The 26,132-nt window shown below is 37.9% G+C and overlaps 1 protein-coding gene across 1 annotated transcript in view; it reads right to left on the reverse strand.

Annotated features, from left to right (window-relative positions):
- Nucleotides 1–26,132, reverse strand: part of LOC306886019 (ALK tyrosine kinase receptor-like) — a gene marked incomplete at both ends in the record, with an annotated part of 458,617 nt that overhangs the window by 22,064 nt on the left and 410,421 nt on the right. The window contains 9 exons of the mRNA XM_079442870.1: nt 121–219; nt 313–483; nt 1,657–1,798; nt 2,655–2,765; nt 2,900–3,047; nt 5,859–6,024; nt 13,453–13,572; nt 23,734–23,828; nt 24,751–24,917. Coding sequence (XP_079298996.1) covers nt 121–219; nt 313–483; nt 1,657–1,798; nt 2,655–2,765; nt 2,900–3,047; nt 5,859–6,024; nt 13,453–13,572; nt 23,734–23,828; nt 24,751–24,917 — 1,219 coding nt within the window. The remainder of the gene's footprint in view (nt 1–120; nt 220–312; nt 484–1,656; nt 1,799–2,654; nt 2,766–2,899; nt 3,048–5,858; nt 6,025–13,452; nt 13,573–23,733; nt 23,829–24,750; nt 24,918–26,132) is intronic.

Raw genomic sequence — 26,132 nt, forward strand, 5'->3', positions numbered from 1 at the left:
AAACTTATGTAAGTGAATGGAAGGAGCTATAAAATTCATAAAATAGATTATATAGGACATAGTGTAAGTGCATAGTGTATAGTAAATAATTTGGGACACGACTAAAGAATCTTGTATTACCTTTGAGTGGCTCCAGGTACATTTCGCCATCAGGACTTATAAACGATGTTCCATCATCTCCATCCTTTCTGGGATCGTTATCGTGCCAGGCACTGCCCCCTATGGCCATGAAGGTAAGAAACAGTAACAAAATGTTACAAAACAATAAAACTGAAGATATACAATATAAACAAGGCTAACATTCGGTCTAACCTCTGTATCCTCCACCTCCTCCACCAGCCGTGCAGGCCCCTCCACCACCTCCAAAACCTCCTCGAGTTTTCCAGCCCATGACTTGACAGGGTTCTCCACCCTGACCTCCCAGAATGAGAGGTCTACCACCTTGAGGAACAGGGGCGGTGTCATTCCAGCCTCCACCACCGCCTGAAATCCACAGAGCCACACAGATCAAAAAAACGCTATTAAAAGACACTTGTGCCCCATTTCAGTTTCTCTGCATGGCTAATTAATTTCACAACAGGTGACAATATAACTTTTTCCCCCTTTATATCCATCCTCCAACAGATCTATGAATGCAGAGTGGCACAGCAATTTCTCAAGAGAAAACAGTCTCCTATGAACATCCCTGTTCCTCTAAAGCAGGTCAGTGCTGTTGCCTAGCATGAAAATGTTCAAATGAAAATGTGGCAAATTATTTCAGACGTCAAAGCTGTCCCATTTTGCTAACTCTCTAATGGTTTCTTAGCAGCACATGCTTTGTTGGGAAAAACACAAGATTTTTAGAGACAAAAAGCAAAGCAAGATTTTAAGGATCGATTGATTCACAATTGACCATTGCTGACTACTAGAGTGTTCTGGGTGCTTTTTTTAAGGTGGTTCCTTGGGTGTTCAGTGAGGTTGCTATGCAATTATTACATTTCTGTACATTTCCTTATGGAAATGATGGAAACATATTGAATATAATTAGGAATGACGGTTTTGTGTTGTAAATAGAGCACAATGGGGGAGCTGGCCTTTGAAAAGTGTGCCACTGATAGAAGCCATACTGAGTGCTCGGCAGGACACAAACAGAACACCCACAACGCAATGACATGCAGAAACTTGATGCACAGACAGACGTGCCTTCAATTGCTTAGACTTGATAGTAGCACACTACTATTACTGTACTGTTGTTACTGCCCTATATATATCTCCAAGATCCAATATTCTAATCCTAATTTGCTGCCTCAGTCTTATTCACTGCTACAAGGAAGACACCAATTCAAAAATCATATTCAATCTCAGACTGGATAAAGGACTATTTTGAAGTCTAGCAGAAAAGAAAATTATTATGCCCATGTCCAGGAAGGAAAAAGCCTGGGGAAGCAACTTTTTTTTTTTTATATCAATCAAACTTGATATTCTGGTAAACAAAAGCAAAGTTCCAACTATCCACATGATGTAAATAAATAAATAAAAATCGCTGCCCTGTGTGCAATATGTTCTGCTTCACTGCTTTTGTGAGCTGCTGTTTGCCAGAAGGAGAAATACACACTATTTCAGTAATGCTAGGATTTGTCTAATTGATTTATAATACAGAAAATCTGTTGGGGTTACCTGCAGCGCCTGATTTTCCATTGCGGCCGGGGATGCTGGGATCCCTGTCCATCACTTCCTCTAGGGTTTCTGATTGGCTGCTGTAGCCACGGCCTCCACCTCCAGCAGCAATGATTAGTGGAATGTGGACTCCATTCACCACCTGTAACCAACGGAAACAGGAAGTGTGAGACTGTATTTTAACAGTATAAAACTTCCAATTGTCACTGAAATGTGAGGTGCCATGATGCTACTGCGGTGTCGCCAGGGTGTTGCTATGCTAAGGTATTACCATGTTGCTGTGTGGTTTCTGCGCTGCTCAAGGTGATTGTTTACTGGCCCACCCCAATCTATGGAACCTTCCTTCCTTCTCTGTATGGTTTTGAGGACGTTCTCACCAATAATATTAGTGAAATGGAACCTGGTTTGCACACTCTACATAGTTACTCAACAACGTTGTTCAGATAAAGCAGAATTTCAATAGAATTAGATGTTAGCATGTGGCTAAGCTAACATCCAATTCTCTTTTATTCATAAAGAATGACATGATTCACAAATATTGGCTGACACAATAAATTGTAATTAGATTAGAAAATATTTGTATTGATATCAGTGCTGAATGAACTATATTTGTAGGTCATTTTTGCATACAACTATGTCTGCCATATATTTGATTGACTGACTGATTGATTGATTGCCTCATTGTGGTGTATTTATGCCCCACTGTTTAACACTCAAAATTAAAATCATTTTCAAAGAAACGAATTGAAGAAACTGAGGGATAATTCACCCAAGAATCAACATTTTGCCACCATCACCACTCTCAAGTTGTTCCAAACATGTATGAGTGTCTTTCTTCTGTTGAACACAAAAGAAGATATTTTGAAGAATGATGTCGACCAAACAGTTGGTCAACAACATTTTCCAAAATTCTGATGACTATCCAAATAGATGTACACATATTTAAATGTACAAATGTTGGAAATATCCAATTTAAAATGCATTTTATATAGTGTCACCTTGAAGATGTAAGTGCCTCCTCCTCCTGCACCACCTCCTCCCTTGAGCTGGGTCTTGTTGATGGATGGTCCTTGCTGTTCCCTGCAGATCCGGTCCATAGTAGGCACCATCTATGAAAGAGAAAGAAAAAATAAATAAATATATATATATATCCCCTTTCACATTTTACTAGATGCTAATCATACCCTTTTTGCATTTTTTGAAACAATAGCACAGGGATGTATTGGTAGAAAGGATTACTCACATTAGGGCAAGCATCCTCTCCTTCCTGTCCCACTAGAATATGCAGTAGCTCATCCTTCTGTAACAGGAAGTCTCCAGTCATGTACACCCCATGTGACTTGTGGACAGCCTGGACACTGCGTCCACCAGCTGCTCCATACGCCGTGATCCTAAACCCGACACAAATAAGTAAGCAGTCATTTAGCAGCTGCTTTCATCCAAAGTGACTTATAGTGCACTTATCACAGGGACAATTCTCCATGAGTGACCAGGGGTTAAGTGCCTCGCTCAAGGGCACAATGGCGATGGTTCTTCACCCACTTCTTACGGGGGATAAAACCGACAATCTTCTAATTACAATCCCTGACTTTACACCACCATTAAACCAGGAATGGCATGAATGCTTTGTTCCTAAACCTAGCAAGTTACTTTACTTTACTTTATTGTCCGTACAGGTCCTGGACAGAAATTCATATTTGACACTGGCATAAAAACATATAATAGACAGAAAATGTACACTTACATACTGTATCTATAGAACACATGGAACACACATTATCCTCATAAAAAAAAAGAAAAATTAATACAAGGCACAATGTATGTATGTACAATACACACACTAACCCACAAAATATATGGTACCTCAATTAAGAATTTGTTTTTAAACAGTCTATGCAACAAGTGACCTTTTATAAAAGTATTTTTTTGCCAGTGGTATACGCCTTATTTTGATTCCCACAACAAAGTTCCTTTGTCTTCTCAATGTTCAATAGTAGATGTCCGTTATCAAACCACTGTACAAGACTTTTGATATAATCGAAATGCCATTTGGCAGGAAATTAAAGCCAAATCATCAGCGTATTTTATCACAGTAAGATCATCCCTGATACATTGAATTTAATTGATGTAAATAGAGAAAAGCAGAGGTGATAATACACATCCTTGTGGTAGACTTGAGTTTAAAACTATACAATCAGATGAAATTCCATCGACACATACTCGTTGGGTCTTGTACCTAAAAAAAAAATGCTCAATCCATAAAACCAACCAACTACTTACGACTAAGTCATGCAGTCTTTCTTTTAAAAATTGCAGATGCACAGTAATAAACTCTGATGTAAAATCCATAAAAATAATTCTAGCATGAGAATTGATTTTATTTAGGTGGTGCTGGACCTTATGTAATAGTCACAGAGGCATTCACAGTGCTCCATTTGGGCACATAAGCAAATTGTAATGGATCCACAGAGTCATCAATTTCCGTTAACAATTCTTTACATGATATGCAAACTTTTTACAACACCGACTAAACAAAATTAAGCATTGCTTGGTAATTGGTTGGCCTAAATTGGTATTATCTAATTGTGTACTTAATTTAACAGCTGAAAATGTGTTGGGTTGATTAATCCATTACATACCTTTCTACCAAAGTATCTGACATTATCACGATGTTTTTGTTCTGACACAATCTATTCTGAGTTCTTGTCATATTGTATTACCATTTTATAAACTATAGCGAAAAAACTGCTAATCCCCAATTTTTCCCAGATATGAAAATATCCAAATGATGTGTCATTAGTAACCGTTTGAAATAATAATTATTTTTCTGAAATTTTTTGGGAAAAGTGTGTGAAAAATTGTGACCGGTGAGGTAAGGTTAGTACTGAAATCACATATTTCTGCAGTCATAAAAATTGTTATATATCTTAGCTCAGCTATTTTAAACTGTTTGATCACATTCTAGGGTTACTATTATGCATAAAACAATCTTATGCAACACTGATAGGAACACTGAGATAAAAAAATAAATTAATTAACCATCACCGCATTTCAAAATTGTTACTTTTTTGTAAAATATAAAATACAATTTTCATATCGAGGCTATGAGTATTACACATCATTATTGTATTTTTTTTGTAACATTTTAATTTTTAATTTAGTGCAATATTTTGTCATTGCAACATTTTATTGTCATTTTCACTAGCAACTGCAATTGGATTTTTATTGTATACCTAAGTTCACTGTTATCCCACCGGTCACTATTGTGACCATCAATATGTTTACTCACTCTATGACCACACTCAACAAAACTGAATGCATGAGAATGCATATATTCATACAAGAAAGCATAAGGATAATGTGTACCAAAAATCTGTCATATATTTATGTTAACATACTTTAGACTTTCGTTTTGGAGTTTTGATGCAGTCATCATCTTCTCAAGGTGCAAACAGGAAATAAACTGCTCTGGTAATGTGACAATTTGAACTAATCACATATTTAATTGAGACCCTTTATATTTTTTCCCATATTTGCAGGAAGTGCACTAAAACATCAGTCAGTAAGTTTATAAATGAAAACCTTTTTACAGTCACTATTGTGACCGGTGGGATTAAATGGGCTACTGTGATAATTGTTTAAGGTGTCTGAATAAATTTTGGTCTGACTGTATATCCTTTTATATATAGACTTGCATTCTATAATCTATAAGACATCTTGGATGGACTGTTTTTTTTGTTTTTTGTTTTTTTAACTCACACAGAATCTAATTACAATGCCATCTTGGTATTTGGTCAAATTAGATATTTCAGCAGACAGCATAATATTACCTTCTGAAACAGCATTTGCATCAGGAGCATGTCTTAAAATGTCGTCTAGGTAGGCAGCTCACTTTGAACAGAGCTGAAAAAAAAAAATCTGTTTTCTTTACAGACCTTGCTAAGTGAATGCCATTATCAGTCTGGGTGCTACTGAAGCAATGCAGCTGATGAAATGTGTTTTCCCATTCCTCCTGCTCCACGGACAACAATTACCTGAATGACCTGACGGGCTTGATAACAGGCAGCAATTGTGTCGAAGAAGAATGTTTTCCCATTTCATGGTCGAAAAAGTAACTACTAAATTCCTAGAGGCTCAATAGTATGACATTTTGGCTTGTGGTGGTCAGGACATTGTGTGTGTGTGTGCGTGTGTGTGTATACCTGTATTTCCTTGTCTCTGGGACCCGCCACATCTGGATGCCCTTGAATGGTCCCTTAGTGCCTACAGTGACATTGACATTGGTCTTGCGGTATGAGTTACTGCACTGAGTCGGCGTTGGACCGTCTTGTCCTGTTGCTCCGCAGGTGTGGAATATCCACTTGACAGCTGAAAACACACACAAATGCCAACACATACAGCAAATGTACTATTAGCTTTGTAAAGTAAGAATTCTTGTTGTCTTGTTCAAAGGAAAAAATTATAAAAAATCTACACTATGGTGCAAAACTTGGACAAAACAAGTCTGTACTCTTTTAGATGGTAAAAAAAGAAAGAGATGCTATGTGATGTGTTTGGCTGGCTGGGCTGTCAAAAAGACAGAAAATTTATGATTTTTTTCTCTTTTTAGCTGGAAACCTGTAGAATGTCTTTCACAAACCTGAAAATAGCACCACATGAAGAGTTATTTCATTGCTAAATGTCAAATGCACTTATTCATGAGAGGAATGAGGTTCTGATTGAGTTCACTTCACTAATACTGACAGCATTCTGATAAGGGGAAAGGAAGGGAAAGAAATTGTTGTTGGAAATTGACGAAGGAGATTGTTGTTGACTTCAGGAGAGTACACACTCAGCATGCCCCTCTGACCATCAATGGTGCGACTGTGGAGAGAGTGAGCTGCACCAAGTTCCTGGGTGTGTACATCGCAGAGGACCTCTCCTGAACTAAAAACACTGTAGCACTGGCCAAGAAAGCACAACAGCGTCTCTACTTTCTCCGCAAACTTAGAAGAGCCAGAGCCCCGGCCCCCATCATGTGCACCTTCTACAGAGGCACCATCGAGAGCATCCTAACTAGCTGCATCACTGTGTGGTATGGCGCTTGCAACGCATCCTGCCGCAAGTCACTTCAACGCATAGTGTGAGCAGCTGAGAAGATCGTTGGTGTCTCTCTCCCCTCCCTCCAGGACATGTACAGCACCCGTCTCACCCGCAAAGCCCTCCGCATTGCAGGTGATCCCACCCACCCGACACACAGCTAGTCTGCTGCCATCAGGGAGGAGACTGCGGAGTCTACAGGCGAGGACCAGCAGACTGAAGGACAGCTTCATACACCAGGCTGTCAGGAAGCTGAACTCCCTCCCGTCCTTGCCCCCCCCCCCCCCCCCCTCCCCCTCTTTTACCCCATGCAACACTGAACTTTGATACTACGACACATCTTATTAACCTTTTTGGATCATTTAAGTTTGGGTTACCTGGATTTTCAGTGGAGGGACAGAAACATCTGAGGTTTCATAAAAAAAAAAAAAAATGGTGTTTCGAAGTTTAATCTTACAGGTTTGAAATTACATTAGGGTTAGTGAATCATGGCCAAATTTTCATTCAATGTGATGTTTTTTTTTTGACAATTTATTATGTTAACACACTTTGGAGACATGCTAATTGAAATTAAAACTGGATGGGAGTAGAAAGTTCTATTATTGATCTACTGACAATGTGCTAATTAAACAACACAGACACAGCCAGCTCATTTATATAATGACCAACGCAATTTACTAGGAGCAGTGCAAATTAGAGTATGGTCGCAAACAAGCAGACGATGATAATCAGGTGCGGGTAATCTAGAAACAACGCAGGTGCAAAATAGGTTAAGACCCATTAATCACCTTGCATGATGCATTTTAATACTCTTGTCTCTGAAATTTCAGGTCTGAAATGGAAAGCCCTATGCATGTTCAAGACACAAAAATAACTTCACACATTTTCATCACAAGTTTTACACTGTGTGTGTCTTTGGTAAATCCTGATAGTATTTTTTAAATGCAAAAAAAGAAAGTTTGTGCTGGAGCAAGGAAATCCGGCTCTAAATGTAATATCAAATAACAAAATTACAAACAAGTACATGTTAGTCAGCATATCAAAATAAGTGTACTTGATAATACTCTATTTTAAGGTGTCCTTGTTACACATTACATGTACTTATTATTATAATAACAATACATTTAGTATAATTACACGCAAGCCAAACCCAAATCCTAACCTTAACCATATAGTAAGTACATGCAGTTCATTAATATTATTCAGAACTTAAATATATCATTACACTGTAACAAGGACACCTTAAAATAAAGTGTATGATAACAATGATTTAAAATGTACTTACTTAAAACTTTTAATTTGTCGTTATTTCGTAGTGAATTTTGTACCCAAGTGTGTAAAGAAAAGGTCATGAAACTGTACTGTCTTTAAGTACGCTTAAATGGCTTATCTTATTCCATTAATGTACAGGTGCATCTCAATAAATTAGAATGTCGTGGGTTCTTTAAATTGTGATGGTTTAGGCTCACATTTAACAAAAACCCACTAATTCACCAATCTCAACAAATTAGAATACTTCATAAGACCAATACAAAAACATTTTTAGTGAATTGTTGGCCTTCTGGAAAGTATGTTCATTTACTGTGTATGTACTCAATACTTGGCATGGAGGTGATCAGTTTGTAGCACTGCTGAGGTGGTATGGAAGCCAAGGTTGCTTTGATAGCGGCCTGCAGGTCATCTGCATTGTTGGGTCTGGTGTCTCTCATCTTCCTCTTGATTCTCTATGGGGTTCAGATCAGGCGAGTTTGCTGGCCAATCAAACACAGTAACACCATGGTCACTGAACCAGCTTTTGGTACCTTTGGCAGTGTGGACAGGTGCCAAGTCCTGCTGGAAAATGAAATCAGCATCTCCATAAAGCTTGTCAGCAGAAGGAAGCATGAAGTGCTCTAAAATTTCCTGGTAGATGGCTGTGTTGACTGTGGACTTCAGAAAACACAGTGGACCAACACCAGCAGATGACATGGCAGCCCAAATCATCACTGACTGTGGAAACTTCACACTGGACTTCAAGCAACATGGATTCTGTTCCTCTCCACTCTTCCTCCAGACTCTGGGACCTTGATTTCCAAAGTAAATGCAAAATTTACATTCATCTGAAAAGAGGACTTTGGACCACTGAGCAACAGTCCAGTTCTTTTCTCCACAGCCCAGGTAAGATGCTTCTGACGTTGTCTCTGGTTCAGAAGTGGCTTGGTAGCCTTTTTCTTGAAGATGTCTGAGCGTGGTGACTCTTGATGCACTGACTCCAGCTTCAGTCCACTCCTTGTGAAGCTCTCCCAAGTGTTTGAATGAGCTTTGCTTGACAGTATTCTCAAGCTTGCGGTCATCCCTGTTGCTTGTGCACCTTTTCCTACCCAAATTCTTACTTCCAGTCAACTTTGCATTTAATATGCTTTGATACAGCACTCTGTGAACAGCCACACCTTTGAGTAATGACCGTCTGTGACTTACTCTCTTTGTGGAGGGCGTGAATGTTCGTCTTCTGGATCATTGCCAAGTCAGCAGTCTTCTCCATTATCGTGGCTTCAAAGAACAAGAGATACCCGGAATGTATACTGTAGAGATGGTCATATTGTTTAAACTCAAATGTAAATATTCTAATATCTTGAGATACTGATTTTTGACTTTCATGAGCTGTAAGCTCTAATCATCAAAATAAAAAAAATAAAAAAAAAACTTTTGAAATGTTTTACTTTACATGCAATTAATCTAAAATATATGAAAGTTTCACTTTTTGAAATAAATTACAAGAAAAAATGAACTTTTCCATGACATTCTAATTTATTGAGATTCATCTGCATATCATCTTCAAGTCAAGCTTTTAAAATATATACTTTTAAGATATGAAGAATACACTTGAAGTGCACATTCAATAAACTTATTTTTCACTTCTCTTTCACAAGGGTAGATTGGGGGCTGGAACCAATCGAACGGCAACCAATCCAGTCTTAGGTATAAAACTATCCCCTGGCAAAATAGACCTCTTTTAACATAGTGATGTTGTTCTAGTCAAGTCTGCAAATAAAACATCTGAATAAAAGTTTATTTCCTTGCCAGGAACCTACAGAGAACTGTAATTAGATCTGAAGATAAAGGAAGGTTTGAGTTGTATGAGAGGTTTGCGGCAGACAAAAATCACCAATTATGGTCTTATACAACTTCCTTTTATTAGAGTTCTTGAAGGTTTGATTGGTGGAAATGGCTGAGTCATCGGAAGCTGAGCGGCGGTGCTCAGTGCATCATGAGGTTAGCGGCCCGTCTCTCTCTTCTCATCAGAAGAAGCAATCACGCAGACAAAGTCAGAAGTAGTAATCAAGGAGACAAAGGTAGAGGAAGCTGATCTGACAGAAGAACATGCTCCCTCTCTCCACAGCGCTGAAGATTTGAGTCAGCGTAAGGCATACTCCCCCATTTAACTGGGCTTTACTTGCCAAAATGAGATGCCATGGTGGCAAAGGGAGAAATTGATAGTGGAGGATGGACGGGGAGTGGGCAGGAACAGAGAAGAGAAGGTAAAATTAGAGATAGCAAGAGGGTGAGCTGAGGCTTGACAGAAAATATCAATTGTTGCACAATTTATCAAACACATCAAAATATTTTCAAAGTTATATCAATTATACATGACTGCATCAAGGGAAGACTGATGCACAGCTTGATTTCCCTTTGAGTTTAAAGAAAACAACTGCCGAAAATAGAACTTCAGCAAGCTTTACTAGAGTGCGTCTGGAAGAAAGTGTTTGTGTTTAATTATTAACTGTCTTGAGCAGTTGTGGGTTTGAACAGCTCAGAAATTATTGGAAAAAAAACCAGACAGGTGGTATGACAAAGATACATTATGATATACTTCTTTTTGAGGGAAAGCCAACTGAAAAAAAGCTGTGTATAGAATAAATGTAATGCAGTAATGCAGAATCCAGTAAATTATACTGATTATTTCTAACTTGACCTTAGTATCAATAACCTAAAAAACAACAACAACAACAACAAAAAAGCAAACAAACGCAGGGATGACTGCACATTGGTTCTGTACTAATTGTACACAACTAACAATGCACCTTTTTTAACAGGTTCTTGTCTTGACTTGAATGTGTTTTGCTCTGATTTTTTATTTTTTTCTCCATTGCTCCATTTACTACAGCATAACAGCACTGCAAATTTGCTATCTGTTGATACTTTTCAACTGTTGCATGGTGTGTATCATCACTAACTCATAACTGAAGCTGACACTCAAACGCTTTACAGATTACATTATTATAATGTTTATAAAAGAAAAATAAATCTTACTGAAGCCAAACTTCCGAATAACATGATATGATATAGTATGATAATATGGTGTTGGATGAATTGTGTTGTGATTTTTAATTCAGGGGGCTGTTGGTTAAATAACATAACTTTTGCAAACATATGAAAAATAAAAAAAAATCTTAAATTAAACCGGAAATTAAACATGAACTCAACAGGTTTGCAGAGCTGCAAAGTGCAAGAAAAAAAAAGTGGTGTATAGGTAGGATGAAGTCAAACAATCAATCTCATAGAACATTCAGCACTGAATAGTCCTACTTTTGCCTTTTCAGACACTGCAGAGAAGAGTTGGACGGTGTTTTTTGACCATTCACAGCTGAACTACACCAGAGAATGGCCTGTGTGAGTGAGACTTGCTAATGAGTCTTGATGAATAGCAGATTAGCTGCTCGTTCAGATTTATTAAGGCTGAAATGGCAGGGGAGTCATTTCACAAACACTCAAGCTCACCATATTGATAAATGGCTATGCTCCAATGAGCATGAACATAAGAGGAACACCTGTATATGCTATGAGTAAGCAGATCAGTCTTTCCAATGCTGATGGCATTTGGTAGGACATTTTCAAAGGTCATGTGCTAAACGGCTGATTTTATAAACGATTTGTGCATGTTCAATAGACAATCATGCTAATGTGAAGCAATGTTTTACAATACAGGCTTCATGAGCAATTCTAATCATTTGAAAGCATTAATGTGAAATTTTGACTCTGATATAGTATTGTGACAGAGTATGTTTTAGGCAGTCTTCACAGTTGGTTTGATTACAGAATGGCACCCGCATTTGTCTGCCACAAACACATTTTAGAGACTGGAGGAATGAGAGCTGTTTTTGATACGAGCAGCTATGAGAAATGAATTATTCTATAAAATATGTGATCAAGACCGTGCAAAGATGCAATTTCTTTGTCATCAATAGCACTTCACCTCCACGATTTAGAACAGATTATGACATGACTTGTGTTCCAGAGGCGATTTTAAACAGACTTAATGTGTTTCCCTGGTTAGCACCCAAGTTTTGAAAGCCAAATTTCCACCAACCAAATCACCCAAACTCTGATGTCATCCTGACCCAGATATGCACCAAACGCTGTAGTGTGAAAGCACCCTTAGATGTTAAAACCTGTCTTTTAACAGTGTTTGAATTGTAGAAAATGGTGCAGCAATAGTCCAGTAGATGGCACACTTTATTTTCTCTGCAGTGAGCTTCCACAACAGAGAGACAGAATCTGAGTCTGTTCATAAGCATTCATCTTCTATATCCATTAGAAGTCCAACATATTTGGTGTACTCAAGCATTTCAACAATTTCAGTGTGCTCAGAAGAAATTACGTGGTCTGGACTTTGAATTAGGTGCTCTGATGTTTGGAGCGCATAACTCACAACATGCTGTGAAAGCAAAGATTCCAGTCTTTATAAAGCATGGTGCCACCATTGTTGGAATTGGGAGTCTTGTTTAGATCTGGTATCTGTTTTATCAAAATATGTATTCAGCATTATTTGAGAAACTAATTTGTGTGTTTCAATTAGTGGTTCTTCACCGGTTCTTTGGCATGAGTCAGGGGCTATATAGCGCGGCTACCATATAGGCTACAGAACCTGTTAAGCTCCTGTATGGTTCTTCAGTGGTTCTTTGGGGTGATTAAGGTGCTTTATGGCTCCACTGCCGTACAAAGAACCTGTTAATCCCCTTAAAAGGTTATTTACGAGCCAAAGAACCACTTTTGGTGCTGTAGCGCAATTTTTGTTGAAGAAATAAAATGCAATATGGCACCTCTCATGGTTCTACATAGCACCATTTGACAAAGGTGCTGTATATCAGCTTTAAATATATGGTGCTATGCACACAACAATAGGATGTCATTAATGACATCGCATGCAGGTGATGCAGTAATAACTTCTGCTAATTAATCAATTCGAGAATGCAATTTAAATGTCAAATTATTGTAGTGCATTTACACAAACAACAAAAAAGCAATTCATTAAAAAAAAAAAAATCACATTAGCATGCAGTATGTAATTGGTGTACACTTTGCTCTTGTATGTGGTTCATTTCTCCACACTGCAAGATGCTGTTGTAACATACATAGACTACTTCACTATTTTTATTTAGTTTTGCTTTATTTGATGTATTATATGTCAGTCAGACAGATGCTTCTTTATTTACCAGGTTGGGTAGGCATAAGAGACTAGTTTAAAACAAACCATTGAACAATGACTTAAACTGTGTTTGCTTTAGTGCTCATGCACTCTACATTTTCAATACAATAACACAAATAACTGTGGTCTGTACCAAACTTCAGACTTGTAATCACATTGGGGCACATTTCAGTCAGAACAAGCCAGATAAAAGTTAGAAACAACTCAAAAAAGACAAACAGCTCAAGCACATGAAAGTAGCTAAAACTCACATTCTGTAGATGCTCCATGCCCTCCATAGAGTACTGTAGTGGTCTTAATGTTCTCAATGCTTGGCGTGAACAACAGTTGCGTGGGGCTTGTGGGAGCTACCGGAGGAAATTCTCCATTGGCTGAAGATGAGAGAAAAAACACAATAAATTGTTGCGGTCCAACAATACTCCTGCAGCCAGAGAAAATGTTGCATTGTTAATACACAGTTTCTGTAAGCCTATAGATAATAGCTGTATTTTGGCTCAATAAAAATACTTTTAGATAATCCATTTCATGACAATACCCATTCTCTAAAGCTGGTAATGATATCCACATCTTTGTCTTGAGAATTGTTTGAATATACAAGACATGCACTGAAAAATGGCTCAACTGTTTGCTTATCTTTCAAATGTTAATCATATGCTAATAAGGTTGCTTGCTGAAGATGTAGTAGTCTTAAATGGGTGAACACTTGACCTCAAAATCTTGATATGCATTGCTCAACAGGGAAAATTCCATGTCACTTAGTCACTACTTAAAAATGCAGATCACAAATGGACAATCATTTTATATACAAATAAAACATAACCTTTTGTGATAATTGCTAATACATCAAGCGTTTGTCAATCTGTCATTTTTACTTTCTTTGGCAAAAGCTGTTACTGGGGTCATGTAACATCCAAGCCAGATACCTTTTCCTTTCACAAGGATTTTTTCTGCTTCTTTCTCTCTTTGACTGGATTTGACATTTCAATCACCTCCCCTCATACAATTTTCACGGGTTAATATTTTATGGACCTCTCGATGCTTAAACATGCAGAATAGTAAGCACTTGGGATAACATGTGTATTATCTACATAATTTTACACCAATTGCAATGCCCAGTTCTTGATTCTGATTTGCTGGTATGTCGATTGCACAGCTACGAGTTAGCTCTTGTTGACTGCATAACATTGGCACATCAAATTTCAGTTTTTGGCCATTTCTAAGGATAACATTTTATTGGTGGCACAATGTCAGAAAACCTTAAAAAAAAAAAAACGTGTACATGTCTTAAAAGCAGGCTAAGTGAGATTCCATTATTGTCATGGGATAGGGTGGTTTTCAAAGAATTCTTCAAAACCTCAGTGGGATTAAATATCTGATAGAAACAAATATTTTAAGCATTTGTCTTTTAAAGATTTTCTGGACAGTTTTATTTTAATTATGAAGTATGTTATACTTGTACTTCTTGGACATAAAACACAGACAACCACAACTCTACAAAAGTAGACAACCACCACCACCACCAGTGGTGTCAAGAGTTTAGTTCATATTTCTTAATTACTATGACAAGCCACATGAGCTTCTGCATTGTTCCATTTGTCAACTCACTGTGAAGACAAATCATCCTATCCCCCCGAACGTAGCTGCTCAGACAATACTGGGACTCTGTGAAAAATGCTACCTCTCATCTCCATCCCTTAATCATCGCTTTAAAAATACTCATCTACTCCCACAAAACTCCCGCACCACTCTGACTGGAGTTGGCATCATTCATCACAATCTGGACTCCCTGTTGCAAGCGTCTTCCTATGATGCACCCCGTCGCAGGGTTATTATCTGTCATCCAATTTCAGGAATCAAGAAGGAAGCTGATATGATAAATTCCTATCTCTGAGATACCCTGCCTTGTGTTTCATGCAAAAAACGAGAGAAAACATTTTATCTTTCATGATGAACAGACTAAATCAAAGAATTCAGTAGTTTCTGTTGGCCGCACGTCCATGATGTGACTCTTACATTCCACATCCACAAGGTGCAAACCAGGCTCATTCGAAATAAGTGCTTATAAATAGATTTAGAGTTTTTACATACAGTTTTGAATTCATAACATAATATTCCTCAAGTACTTATGCGAAAATTGGGCTTTATTAATCGAAACTGTGGACCTGCAAATCATATTATTCCTTTTCACACAAAGTATGATTTGCAGGTCCACAGTTTCGATTATGAATAAGTTGCCAGAGTTTTACTGCCTCTAGTGTTCATCATTTGTATTTATAGGTATGTTTTTTGAGTTTCACATAAATGTAGGTAGAGATATGTATTTCCAATGAGCCTATGGTGCAAAGGTGCTCTGTTGGATTATTATCTGATGACTGTGGAGGCCATTTAAGTGTAGTTTACTTAATATCATGTTCAAGAAACCAGTTTGAGAAGATTTGAGATTTGTGAAACAGTCTGTTATCCTGCTGGAAGTAGCCATTATTAGATGGGTTCACTGTGGTCATATAGGGATGGACATAATCAGCAATAATACTCTGATAGGCCGTGGCATTTAAACAATGCTCAAGTGGTCCAAAGTGTGGAAAAAAACCTGATACAAGGTAAGATGGAGCTATGCTTTCATGTTAGTTTTAGTTACAAATTCTGACCCTACCATCTGAATTATCAGCAGAATCATCAGACCAGGCAACCATTGTCCAGTTTTGGTGAGTCCACGTGAACTGTAGCTTCAGTTTGCTGTTCTTAGCTGACAGGAGTGCTATCTGGTGTAGTGTTCTGCTGCTGTAAGCCCATCTGCTCCAAGCGTCAACACGCTGTGCGTTCAGAGATGCTCTTCTGCAGATCTCAATTGTAACAAGTGGTTATTTGAGTTATTGTTGTCTTTCTATCAGCTCGAACCAGTCTGGCCAGTCTCCTCTGACCTCTGGCATCAACAAAGCATTTTCGCCCACAGAACTGCCACTTACTGCATATTTTCTCTTCTTCGTACCATTCTCTGTAAACTCTAGAGATGGTTGCACCTGAAAATCCCAGCAGATCAGCAGTTTCTGAAATACTCAGACCAGTCCATCTGGCACCAACACCCATGCTACATTCAAAGTCACTTGAATCAAATTGTTTTCCCCAATTTGATACTCGGTTTGAAAATTGTCTTGACTACATGCCTAAATGCATTGAGTTGCTACCATGAGATTGAGTGATTAGAAATTACATCATTACATTATGTTACATTATTACTTTTATGAAATAAACTCTTCCAGATGGCAGTGCTATACTTGGCAGGCAGCCATCCTATATAGAAATCGAACCACTTGTAGTGTAGTTCATTGATTTTTCTTGATCATAATGGCATTCTTTTGTTTTGCACTGCTCATTTGCAGTCTAGACACGGTGTCATACGCAATGTGACTATCGTGGGGAAGGGCAAGGTTTTTCAATTGGATTTGTCAATGCATAAATGATATAAATTTAATAATGCATGCTTCTTATCTGATTTCAACTGAAGCATGTAAATGTAAATTTAAAAAATGACATTCTACATTTTACTTAAAAACAATGACACAATACACTACTTGTAATGCATTACTTATAACATTGTGTTGTGACCACTAGGCCATGGCTCTGACTATTCATGTATTTTTAATTTCACTATGGATGACAAGTTTTTTGAGTGGTTTGACTGCAGCAGCACACACTGCAGTAGACAACTTTGGCTGGTGGTCAAAGACAACATTTCTTGAACTATGGAAGAATGTAATCCTTTGCTCCAGGAAGAACTGTCATTCAGCAGTTTTTTAAAATCTGCCCGGACAATCAGAAAACAGCTAAGTCATCAATCTTCAAATACTTCAATATGTCTCCATATCCAACTGGCAAGTTGTGATACTTGCATGGTAGGTCGACGATAATCCAAATCCTAAAGCCTAGAATGACCTTACAATGGAACAAAAAAAAGTTCTCTGATCATTTTAAGACACTTTATTTTATTTCTGTACTTGCCTGAAACATATAACTAATATTTCTGAAATTGTCTTAAAATGTCTGCATGCTTTGCTGATGTTTCTTCGTTTTACACATATAGGTTGACGAGGCACATGTTGTGCCCTTTTGAAATACTATTCAACTAGTCAAATTGATGTCATTGATGTGATAATGACAGTAGAGAATGGACATGAAATAATGAGGGCAAATAGGCTTAATGCGATTAGGAAATGGCGCAAGTCAGGCTCAAACTTGTGTTCCTCACATCAGAACCAAGGCTAAATGTGTTGAGGCTGTGCTAGGGCATAGCTCCGTTTTTTGTAAGTATTCTAATCTCACATATATCGTGAAGGTCTGAATGAATTCAGATGAAGCTGGAAGTCAGAGTGGTTTCCTGCCCACTGTCAGTTTCTCTTAAGGGGGATGTCAGATGAGGACTTTTATATGTGTGCTTTGTAGTCTAGATTGCAGTACTTACTGGAGAGCTGCAGGGAGAACGATAAATCAAACATGTGCAAACTTGTAAAATTCTCTTGACACAATAGTAGGCAAGAATACATGGAAATTGCACCTACATATCTTTAAGCTTGAAAACTTAATGGAACCTGCTAGCTGTCACATCATCAGTTTACAGCAGATGCTGATTGGTCTCTGTTGTCTCTACAGCCAATGAGCTGAACATTTAAGTTGTTTGGTTCTATGTTTGCTGTAAGCAAGACTTACAGAAACCCTCCACTTCCCCAGCTCCACTCATATAGATCTGCTACGGGTCACTTTATGTATGCTACCTGAACTTAACATTGGACATTCTTTATCTCCCTTTGTCTACATTTCAGTATTCCAATATCTCCATCCAAATGGCATATCAGGCCCACATAATTCCTGTGAGATACATTGGAGAGTTCCACTCATGCTGCTGAGAAAGCAAAGCATTCCATGTCGCTCGTTTGGGAAACACCAAACCATCGCTGAGCAGCTGGCACTGTCATAAAAGCAGCACTGAGTGATTTTACGAGGTTTTGGGCACCACAGGTAGTGCCGTAGAATGACATTGTCTGGGCATACAATCCTAACAAACATAGTATGACTTTCCTGACAGTTTTTTTTTTTATTATGATTTTACTGTTCCATATAGCTCTGGGTAGGCTATGCAAATTTTCTTATTGATATGATTCCCTGTTCCAAAGAGGAAACTAATAAAAACAGGATAAGCGAGTCTGCCACCATGCCAAAGCCAGGAAATAGAGGTAAACACCCACACAGTGAATCCAATGCCATCTGTTTCAATTGGAGAAGAGTGAGATGAAGTTATGGCCCTTACAGGAAACACACACAACAATAGAATTGATGAATGCACAGGTATATCTAAAAAAATTTGAATATCATGGAAATGGTCTTTATTTTTTGTAATTTAATAAAAAAAAAAGCAAACGGTCTTATATTCTAGATTAATTGCACACAAACTGAAATATTTCAATAGTTTTTTTGTTTGTTTGTTTGTTTTTACGACTTACAGCATAGGACAATTTTAAATTCAGTATCTCAAAAAAATCTGGATATTTTCTCAAAATCAAAAAATTATTTACAAAACATATGTTCAAGATCTCCAAAGTAGGTTTAATTATTCACTCAATACTTGATGGGGCTTCTTTTATTTGAATTTTTCAAAGAAAACAATATTTTCTTTCTTCCTTTTCTTCCTGTGGCACTGCTGAGGCGTTATTGAACTCAGGTTGCTTTGATAGCGGCCTTCAACTCCTACTTATCTTCCTCTTGACAATATGGCATAGATTCTCTATTGGGGTTCATGTCAGGAGAGTTGGCTGGCCAATCGAGCACAGTAATATCATGGTCCGCAAACCACTTGGAAGTGGTTTGGCAATGTGGGCAGGTGCTAAAGTCCTGCTGGAAAAGGAAATCAGCATCTCCATAAAGCTTGTGAGCAGATGGAAGCATAAAGTGCTCCAAAATATCCTTGTAGATGGCTGCATTGACTTTGGACTTGATACAACACAATGCACCAACACCAGCAGACATCACAGCACCCCAAATCATCACTGTGCCTCTTCAGTCTTCCTCCAGACTCCAGACCTTGATTTCCAAATGAAATGCAAAATTTACCTTTATCTGAAAAGAGGACTTTGGACCACTGAGCAACAGTCCAGTTATTTTTCTCCTTAGCCCAGGTAAGATAGTTCTAATGTTGTTTCTGTTTCAGAAGTGGCTTGGTAGCCCTTTTCCTGAAGACGTCTGAGTGTGGTGACTCTTGATGCACTGACTCCAGCTTCAGTCCATTCCTTGTGAAGCTCTCCCAAGTGTTTGAGTTGGCTTTGCTTGACAGTATTCTCAAGCTTGTAGTCATCCCTGTTGCTTGTACACATTTTCCTACACAATTTCTTCCTTCCAGTCAACTTTGCATTTAATATGCTTTGATACAGCACAGTGACTTACCCTCTTTGTGGAGAGTGTCAATGATTGTCTTCTGGATCATTGCCAAGTCAGCTGTTTTCCCCATTATTGTAGTTTCAGATACCCAGAAGAGATACACAGAATTTATACTGTAGGGATGGTCATTTTATGGAGCTCAAATGTAAATATTCTAATATTTTGAGATACTGGATTTTTGACTTTCATGAGCTGTAAGCTCTAATCATCAAAATAAAAATAAAATACAACATTTTTGAAATGTTTTACTTGACGTAATGAATCTAGAATATATGAAGAAAAGATAACTTTTTTATGATATTCTATTTTTTTTTAGATTAACCTGTATTTATCAACACATGACAGAGGCCACGCCCCCATGATTTTTTTTTCATGCAATGTTTCACTACAGAATGTTACCACAGCCTCATCACAGGGGTAGTCCTACTAGAGCCATCTGGGGTTAAGAGCCTTGCACCATGAAACAATGTTGATAGATAATAGCTTGTGATTTGTGGGGATAAAAGTAGCCTTCTGGTTACCAGCTCTGAGCTTTAACCACTAAACCAGGGCTTTTCAGCTCCAGTCCTCCAGGCTTAGAGGGTTAGTTCACCTCAAAAAAAAAATTCTGTCATTAATTACTCACCCTCATGTCGTTTCGAACCCGTGAGACCTACGTTCATCTTCAGAACACGAATTAAAGATATTTTTGATGGAATCTGAGAGCTCTCAGGCCCTCCATAGACAGCATGTGTCCTTACACGTTCAAGGTCCAGAAACGTAGTAAGGAGATCGGTAAAATAATCCATGTGACATAAGGGGTTCAACCATAATTTTTACAAAGCTACGATAATACTTTTTATATGCAAAGAAAAATAAAAAATAACAAAAATAACAACTTTATTCAACTGTTCGTCTGCTCTACGTGAGCGTAGCGCCATTTTGGAGAATATCCGCTGGACAGAAACTGCGTACGCTCTTCTCTGTCACCGTCTTTATATATTTACGCTTTGATTTGAAGGAAACAGCACATCCGTTATGCTGTTTACACAGAAGAGCGCAAGCAGTTTCCGTCCAGCGGATATTCTCCAAAATGGCGCTGGGGAGGAGATGAATTTGAATAAAGTCTTTTGTTGTTCTTTTTTTTTGCGCACAAAAAGTATTCTCGTAGCTTCATAAAATTACGGTTAAACCCCTGATGTCACATGGATTATTTTACCGATCTCCTTGCTATGTTTCTGGACCTTGATTGTGTAAGGACACTTGCTGTCTATGGAGGGTCTAAGAGCTCTCAGATTTCATAAAAAATACCTTAAATTGTGTTCCAAAGATGAACGGAGGTCTTACGGGTTTGGAACAACATGAGGGTGAGTAATTAATGACAGAATTTTCATTTTTGGGTGAACTATCCCTTTAAGGCCACTGTCCTCCAGATTTTACTTTCAACATTCAAACAAGTTGCACATTTCTGCATCAGTTATTGAATTTTAATGAATTAGCATGATGTTTTAGATATTTTATTGCAGTGGTTGCATTTTATTGCCGTATCACTAGTAGTAGTTTAGTAACTTTTATTTTCTATTTTGTCTATTTTGACTCAATCTGATGTTATTACTATCTAGTGCCATAGATAGACAGACAGACAGACAGACAGACAGACAGACAGATAGATAGATAGATAGATGTGATACCAAGTGAATGAATGAATGATGATAGCTGTTAACTGATAACTAACATAAACAATCTTATGGTAAAGTGTTACCCAAATTATTTGTATTCCTCAGTTTGGTATCTTTGCCAGTCTGAGCCCAGGTTGTGACACTGAGATTAGATTTTTCAAACTATTACAGCATTTTTATTTAGTTTGTCCTCTGGAGAAAACTATAGATTCATCCATTCTATCTCATTGCTGTCTAGAAGAAACAACTGATGTTGTGTGGATTTTCTATCCTAAGGGCCTTGTCCCCATGTTATGTAGCTTGTACCAAATTTTAAACAATTACATTTTAAACAAATCAGTCAAGTCAACGATACACAATGGTCACCCTTGGAAACAATGTTGGATGCTTAGACCGCAAACCCTAGTGTGATGTATAACTATAATATTTCATTTAGGCAGGGAATGAGGGCATAATGTATAACTCTTTACATTCCGAAGTGTCATCGGAAAGGGAAATGGCAGAGAGGATGGAATAAATGGCAGCCGCAGTGCTGCCGTGTCAAATCGATGTGCGGCAGAAAATTGTGTCAGACACAAATTGCTGGGCAAATATTTCATGGAGCAAGTGAGCCATTCAACATCAGTGGCACTCTCTCTCATGCCAACGATTAGGAGATTAGGACGCTTTGTGAGGCACACTGATCTTATAAAGATATATATCTCATCGTGTCTAATGATTTAAATAATCACACTGTGAGGATCAAAGTCACCATCAAGAGAGAATATTCCCTGCACATATTATTTATGTATGTTCAGGTTAAGCTGTCTGCTTTGCTGTGTATTCGTTGTCTTTAATGCAAGGATACATTATTGAAAGCTAAAACAAACTGGGATTATAAATGAATGTGTTTTAAACAGCACAGCAAACAACTGTAAAGCCCTATACAGTCCTTCAGGGAAGTAAAACACTTTACTCGTGCTGTTGCCAGGGTCTAGAAGGGCAAATGTATGATGGAGTCAGTGCCAAGTTGATTCGATCTGCCAAACGCTGAAGCAAGCGCATTGGTTCTTTCAGAGAAAAAAAGTTAGATACCATAAGGCTCACAAATAAATGATCTTATCCTGCTTAATCCTAGAGGTTTGCATTAATGATTCCCATTCCTGTTCTTTTCCCAGCTGTGCAATATCCTGTGCTGATCTCCTTCAAATCCCTCTAAAGAGCCCCCTCAGACAGCTCACGATTTAGTGCACAATCAAAATGTGAAACTCAAGAGGATGCTTTTTTTTTTTTTTTGTCAATGTCCTCTTAGCACTGGCTTAAAGGTCTTGTCATTATTGTGTCATCACTGACCTGGCATTTAATTGAATGTGTCAGAGGCGTTGTTTGAAGAGTTGATTGCAGCCTCAGCAGAGAATGATTTGTATGAAACATTCGGAAAGTCCTGTATATACCAACCTTAAACATTGCAATCTGATTAATTTTCACAATTCACCTATTCCAATTCATTGTCATATAAATGTGCATTTACATGAAGTTTGAACAAACCTTCAGCACATATGCCATTTCTAACTGCCACATTCAGAACTCAAGCCATTTAGCATTTATTAAATATTTAGTCTCCAGTAGTTCATAAGATGAAAGGCAAAAATAAACACAAGATGTGAATATATGTGATATATGAATCTGATCCGATTGATCTGATTTTTTCAGGTCTACAACACTCTTTTCAACCCAATTCCAATCAAAACTTGGATCGAGCTCAGTCAGATTATTTTGCAGTGTGTACATAAAATCTATTCTAAATGACCTTCAAGCTGATTACTAACCGATTATTTGGTTGCATGTAAATGTAGCTACTAAATTAAACTTCAGTGGAAGATTATGTATGCATGTAAAATCAAAAGTCCTTTTTAGTCTTTATTTGATTGATTGATTTGACTGACTGTTGGCAAATAAGTCACATATTTATTTTTTTGGATAATTGATATTATTTACAGCTGTATAAACACCTGCAAATGTTTTCATTGTGTAATGGCAAGCATGGAAACAGCTTTTTAGCTTTACATTTAAAAGAGCTAATTGCTCACACCAAATAAATTCTATCAATTCACCAGCTCTAGCACCCTCATTCTGAACAAAAAGTTGATGTCAACCAGAGAAAGTCAGCCAGTCAATAAATACTCATGATACGCCCACAGAAGATCAATTTCAGGTACCCCAAGCACTATAATCATAAAAAAATGACTAATACTAATTAAGCGTAGTTTCATAGCGTTCTCTTTAGGCAAAGTCAGTTCTCTGAAAACTGCATTTGAGCTTGAATGGAGGGGGTGGTACAAGTCACTAAAAAAAAAAATTAGTGGATGGGTAGCGCTAACATTAATTATTTCTTATTAAAATGGCTACTTCTCTCATCTCAGGATAGAAAATGGCAGATAATGAAAACAGTTAAGCTGCAATACTAACTTTCAAGGAAGCATTCCATGCTCAGAGTGAAGTTATCCACAGCAAAAGCAATTCCTGCACTAGAGGAAATATCAGCACTGAACTGCAGGTAGAACCTGAAAAAGAGAAAGACAGAGATAAATTAAAGAGAGAGAATATATATATATATATACAGTATATAATGTAAATTGTTACCATAGCATTCCTTTAAAATTTGTATTTTAATAATAATAATAAAAGGTGAAGTAGGTGTAAGCACCAAGCTAAGGTATATGTCCAAACCACCACAAATGTATACAGTAGAATCCATTATATTCCTCGTGCTACATTATTTTGAATAAATCCCTGGGATTTAAAACCCCTTGCCCTCGATAAACTAATATCTATCATAACAATAAATGGGTCAGAATTGGCTCTTTTGGTCATAGAGCATGAAGCTTTGCAGAAGAGTTGAATAAATCTAAAAAAAATAGACTACAACAAGAAAAGGAAGGAGGCCAGGATTGAAATTTTAATCGCCCACTGTGGACTGGAATTAGCAAGGCTCCGGATAACAAGAGCAGAGGTTGGGGCTTGGGGAATAGTGAGGGTTTTAGGAGAGTTAGATGAGATTCCAATCAAACATCTAGAGATGTAACAGCCTTCTATTTTCCTCTGCGCTCCTTACTCTTACAAGTCAAGAGCAGCTGCTAATTGGAGTGAAAGTGTGGATGAATGGTGAGTCTCTTCATTGATTTTTTTTTTGTTTCTACTTCTCGGTAGAGTGGTATGTTGAGCATGGGATGTTCAGTGCTTCAGTCGCACCAGTGGAATTCATTAGGATTTTAGAGTAAATGTGTGGGTCTTTGCAACACCAAAGGTAAATGACTACAGTTTGCACAATTGTGGGTGAAAACCTATTGCATATGCACCTAAAACTTGAATTTGCATTCATTCATTCTTGCAGTTGTTTACCTGATTATGCCATCATTAAGTTTCAAATCAAGTGCATACTCAGACCACGTTCAGCATAAATTTGATGGTTGTGACTAGACTTACAGATCCACCAAACCGAAGAGAGGTAGGGTAATGAGTTTCCACCCTTTCCCCATATTAGCTTCATTTGTTGAGTTCCAGAGATTCCGTTGACCCTCAGGACCTGTGCTGTTCTCTAAAATCCAGAGCGACAGCATTCCATTTGAAGATCCACACACCCAGAACTTGACCTATAGAAGAGACCACAAAATCAGATTTAAACATTGATGCATGTGCCGTCAACCATTCCTTTCCAACGCTGGCAAGCATTTCATGAAATTTACGTATAATCTATTCTCAGCCTCAAATGGACAACCCACAGTCCTTTCACTGATTGTGTGATGCATATTGCACACAAAAAATCCCAAAACTGGCTGAAAACCTGCAGTTACGATATGCAAAGTAAGATTGGTTTATTACAGAAAGTGCCTTATTCACAGAAGTTTTTGCCAGGAGCTTTGCCAGCCACCTTTAGAGTGGCACAATAAACGTTTGTATAAATTTGCTGCTAAGCATTTTTGAAGTAAGTCATCAAATGATTGAGATGAATGTTTAAAACAGGCACATATCCAGATGCACAGTGCAGTCAAGCACACATTAGGCCTTTAAAAGAGCAGTCGGGTGCTTGGTTTGCAGTGGTGAAGTGATACTGCATAGTCCCAGCAAAGTACACCAGACATTGGTAGTCTGCTGGATTCTTCATGACCTAGCACTCAGATTTGCATAATTCATTTAAGGTACCAGGTGCAAAAACAATGCAGACAGTTCATGCAAATTAATAAAGCAGGAGGTGACATTTTAACAATTGGGCATTATATATCCATAAGCAGAACAGTTTTTTTTTTGTCATATATGAAGGAATATTCAGAGTTCAACTCAAGTTGAGCTCAATCAACAATACAGTGGTCTACAGTTGTCATTTATGAACCAGGACTGCTGCACCATTATGTTTTTATATTACATCATCATGGATTTCATATTCAACCACTCTACAACAACTTGTGGTCAGTCACTTTTCCATGTTAATTAGCGGTTCTTGGTCTAATGAAGCTGCAGAATGGACAAGGCCGTATATCGATGTCAAAAGTCTGGCTCTTTGAGGAAACGTGTGATATAGTGCAGGCTGTATTGCATATATCACATCTGCTCTGAGGTTCATCTATTATGAGGGACCTTTATGTCGGGCGACTTGCAATGGGTTGTGAAAACAGCAGCTGTTGAAAGGAGCAGGGCTTCTCCTATTACAGAAGTCACGCTGAGAACAGTGGCTGGAGAGAGAGGGGGGGGGTCACAGTCGTAATCTAGAGTCTTGATTTGTGTCTGGATCTATATGTCTCTATATGTGCTCCAGGCACCGTTCATACAAGAGTAAGCCCTCACCTCACATCTATCTAAAACTGTCAGTC

This window comes from Barbus barbus (genome assembly GCF_936440315.1).
Source record: "Barbus barbus genome assembly, chromosome: 20".
Taxonomy (NCBI): Eukaryota; Metazoa; Chordata; class Actinopteri; order Cypriniformes; family Cyprinidae; genus Barbus; species Barbus barbus.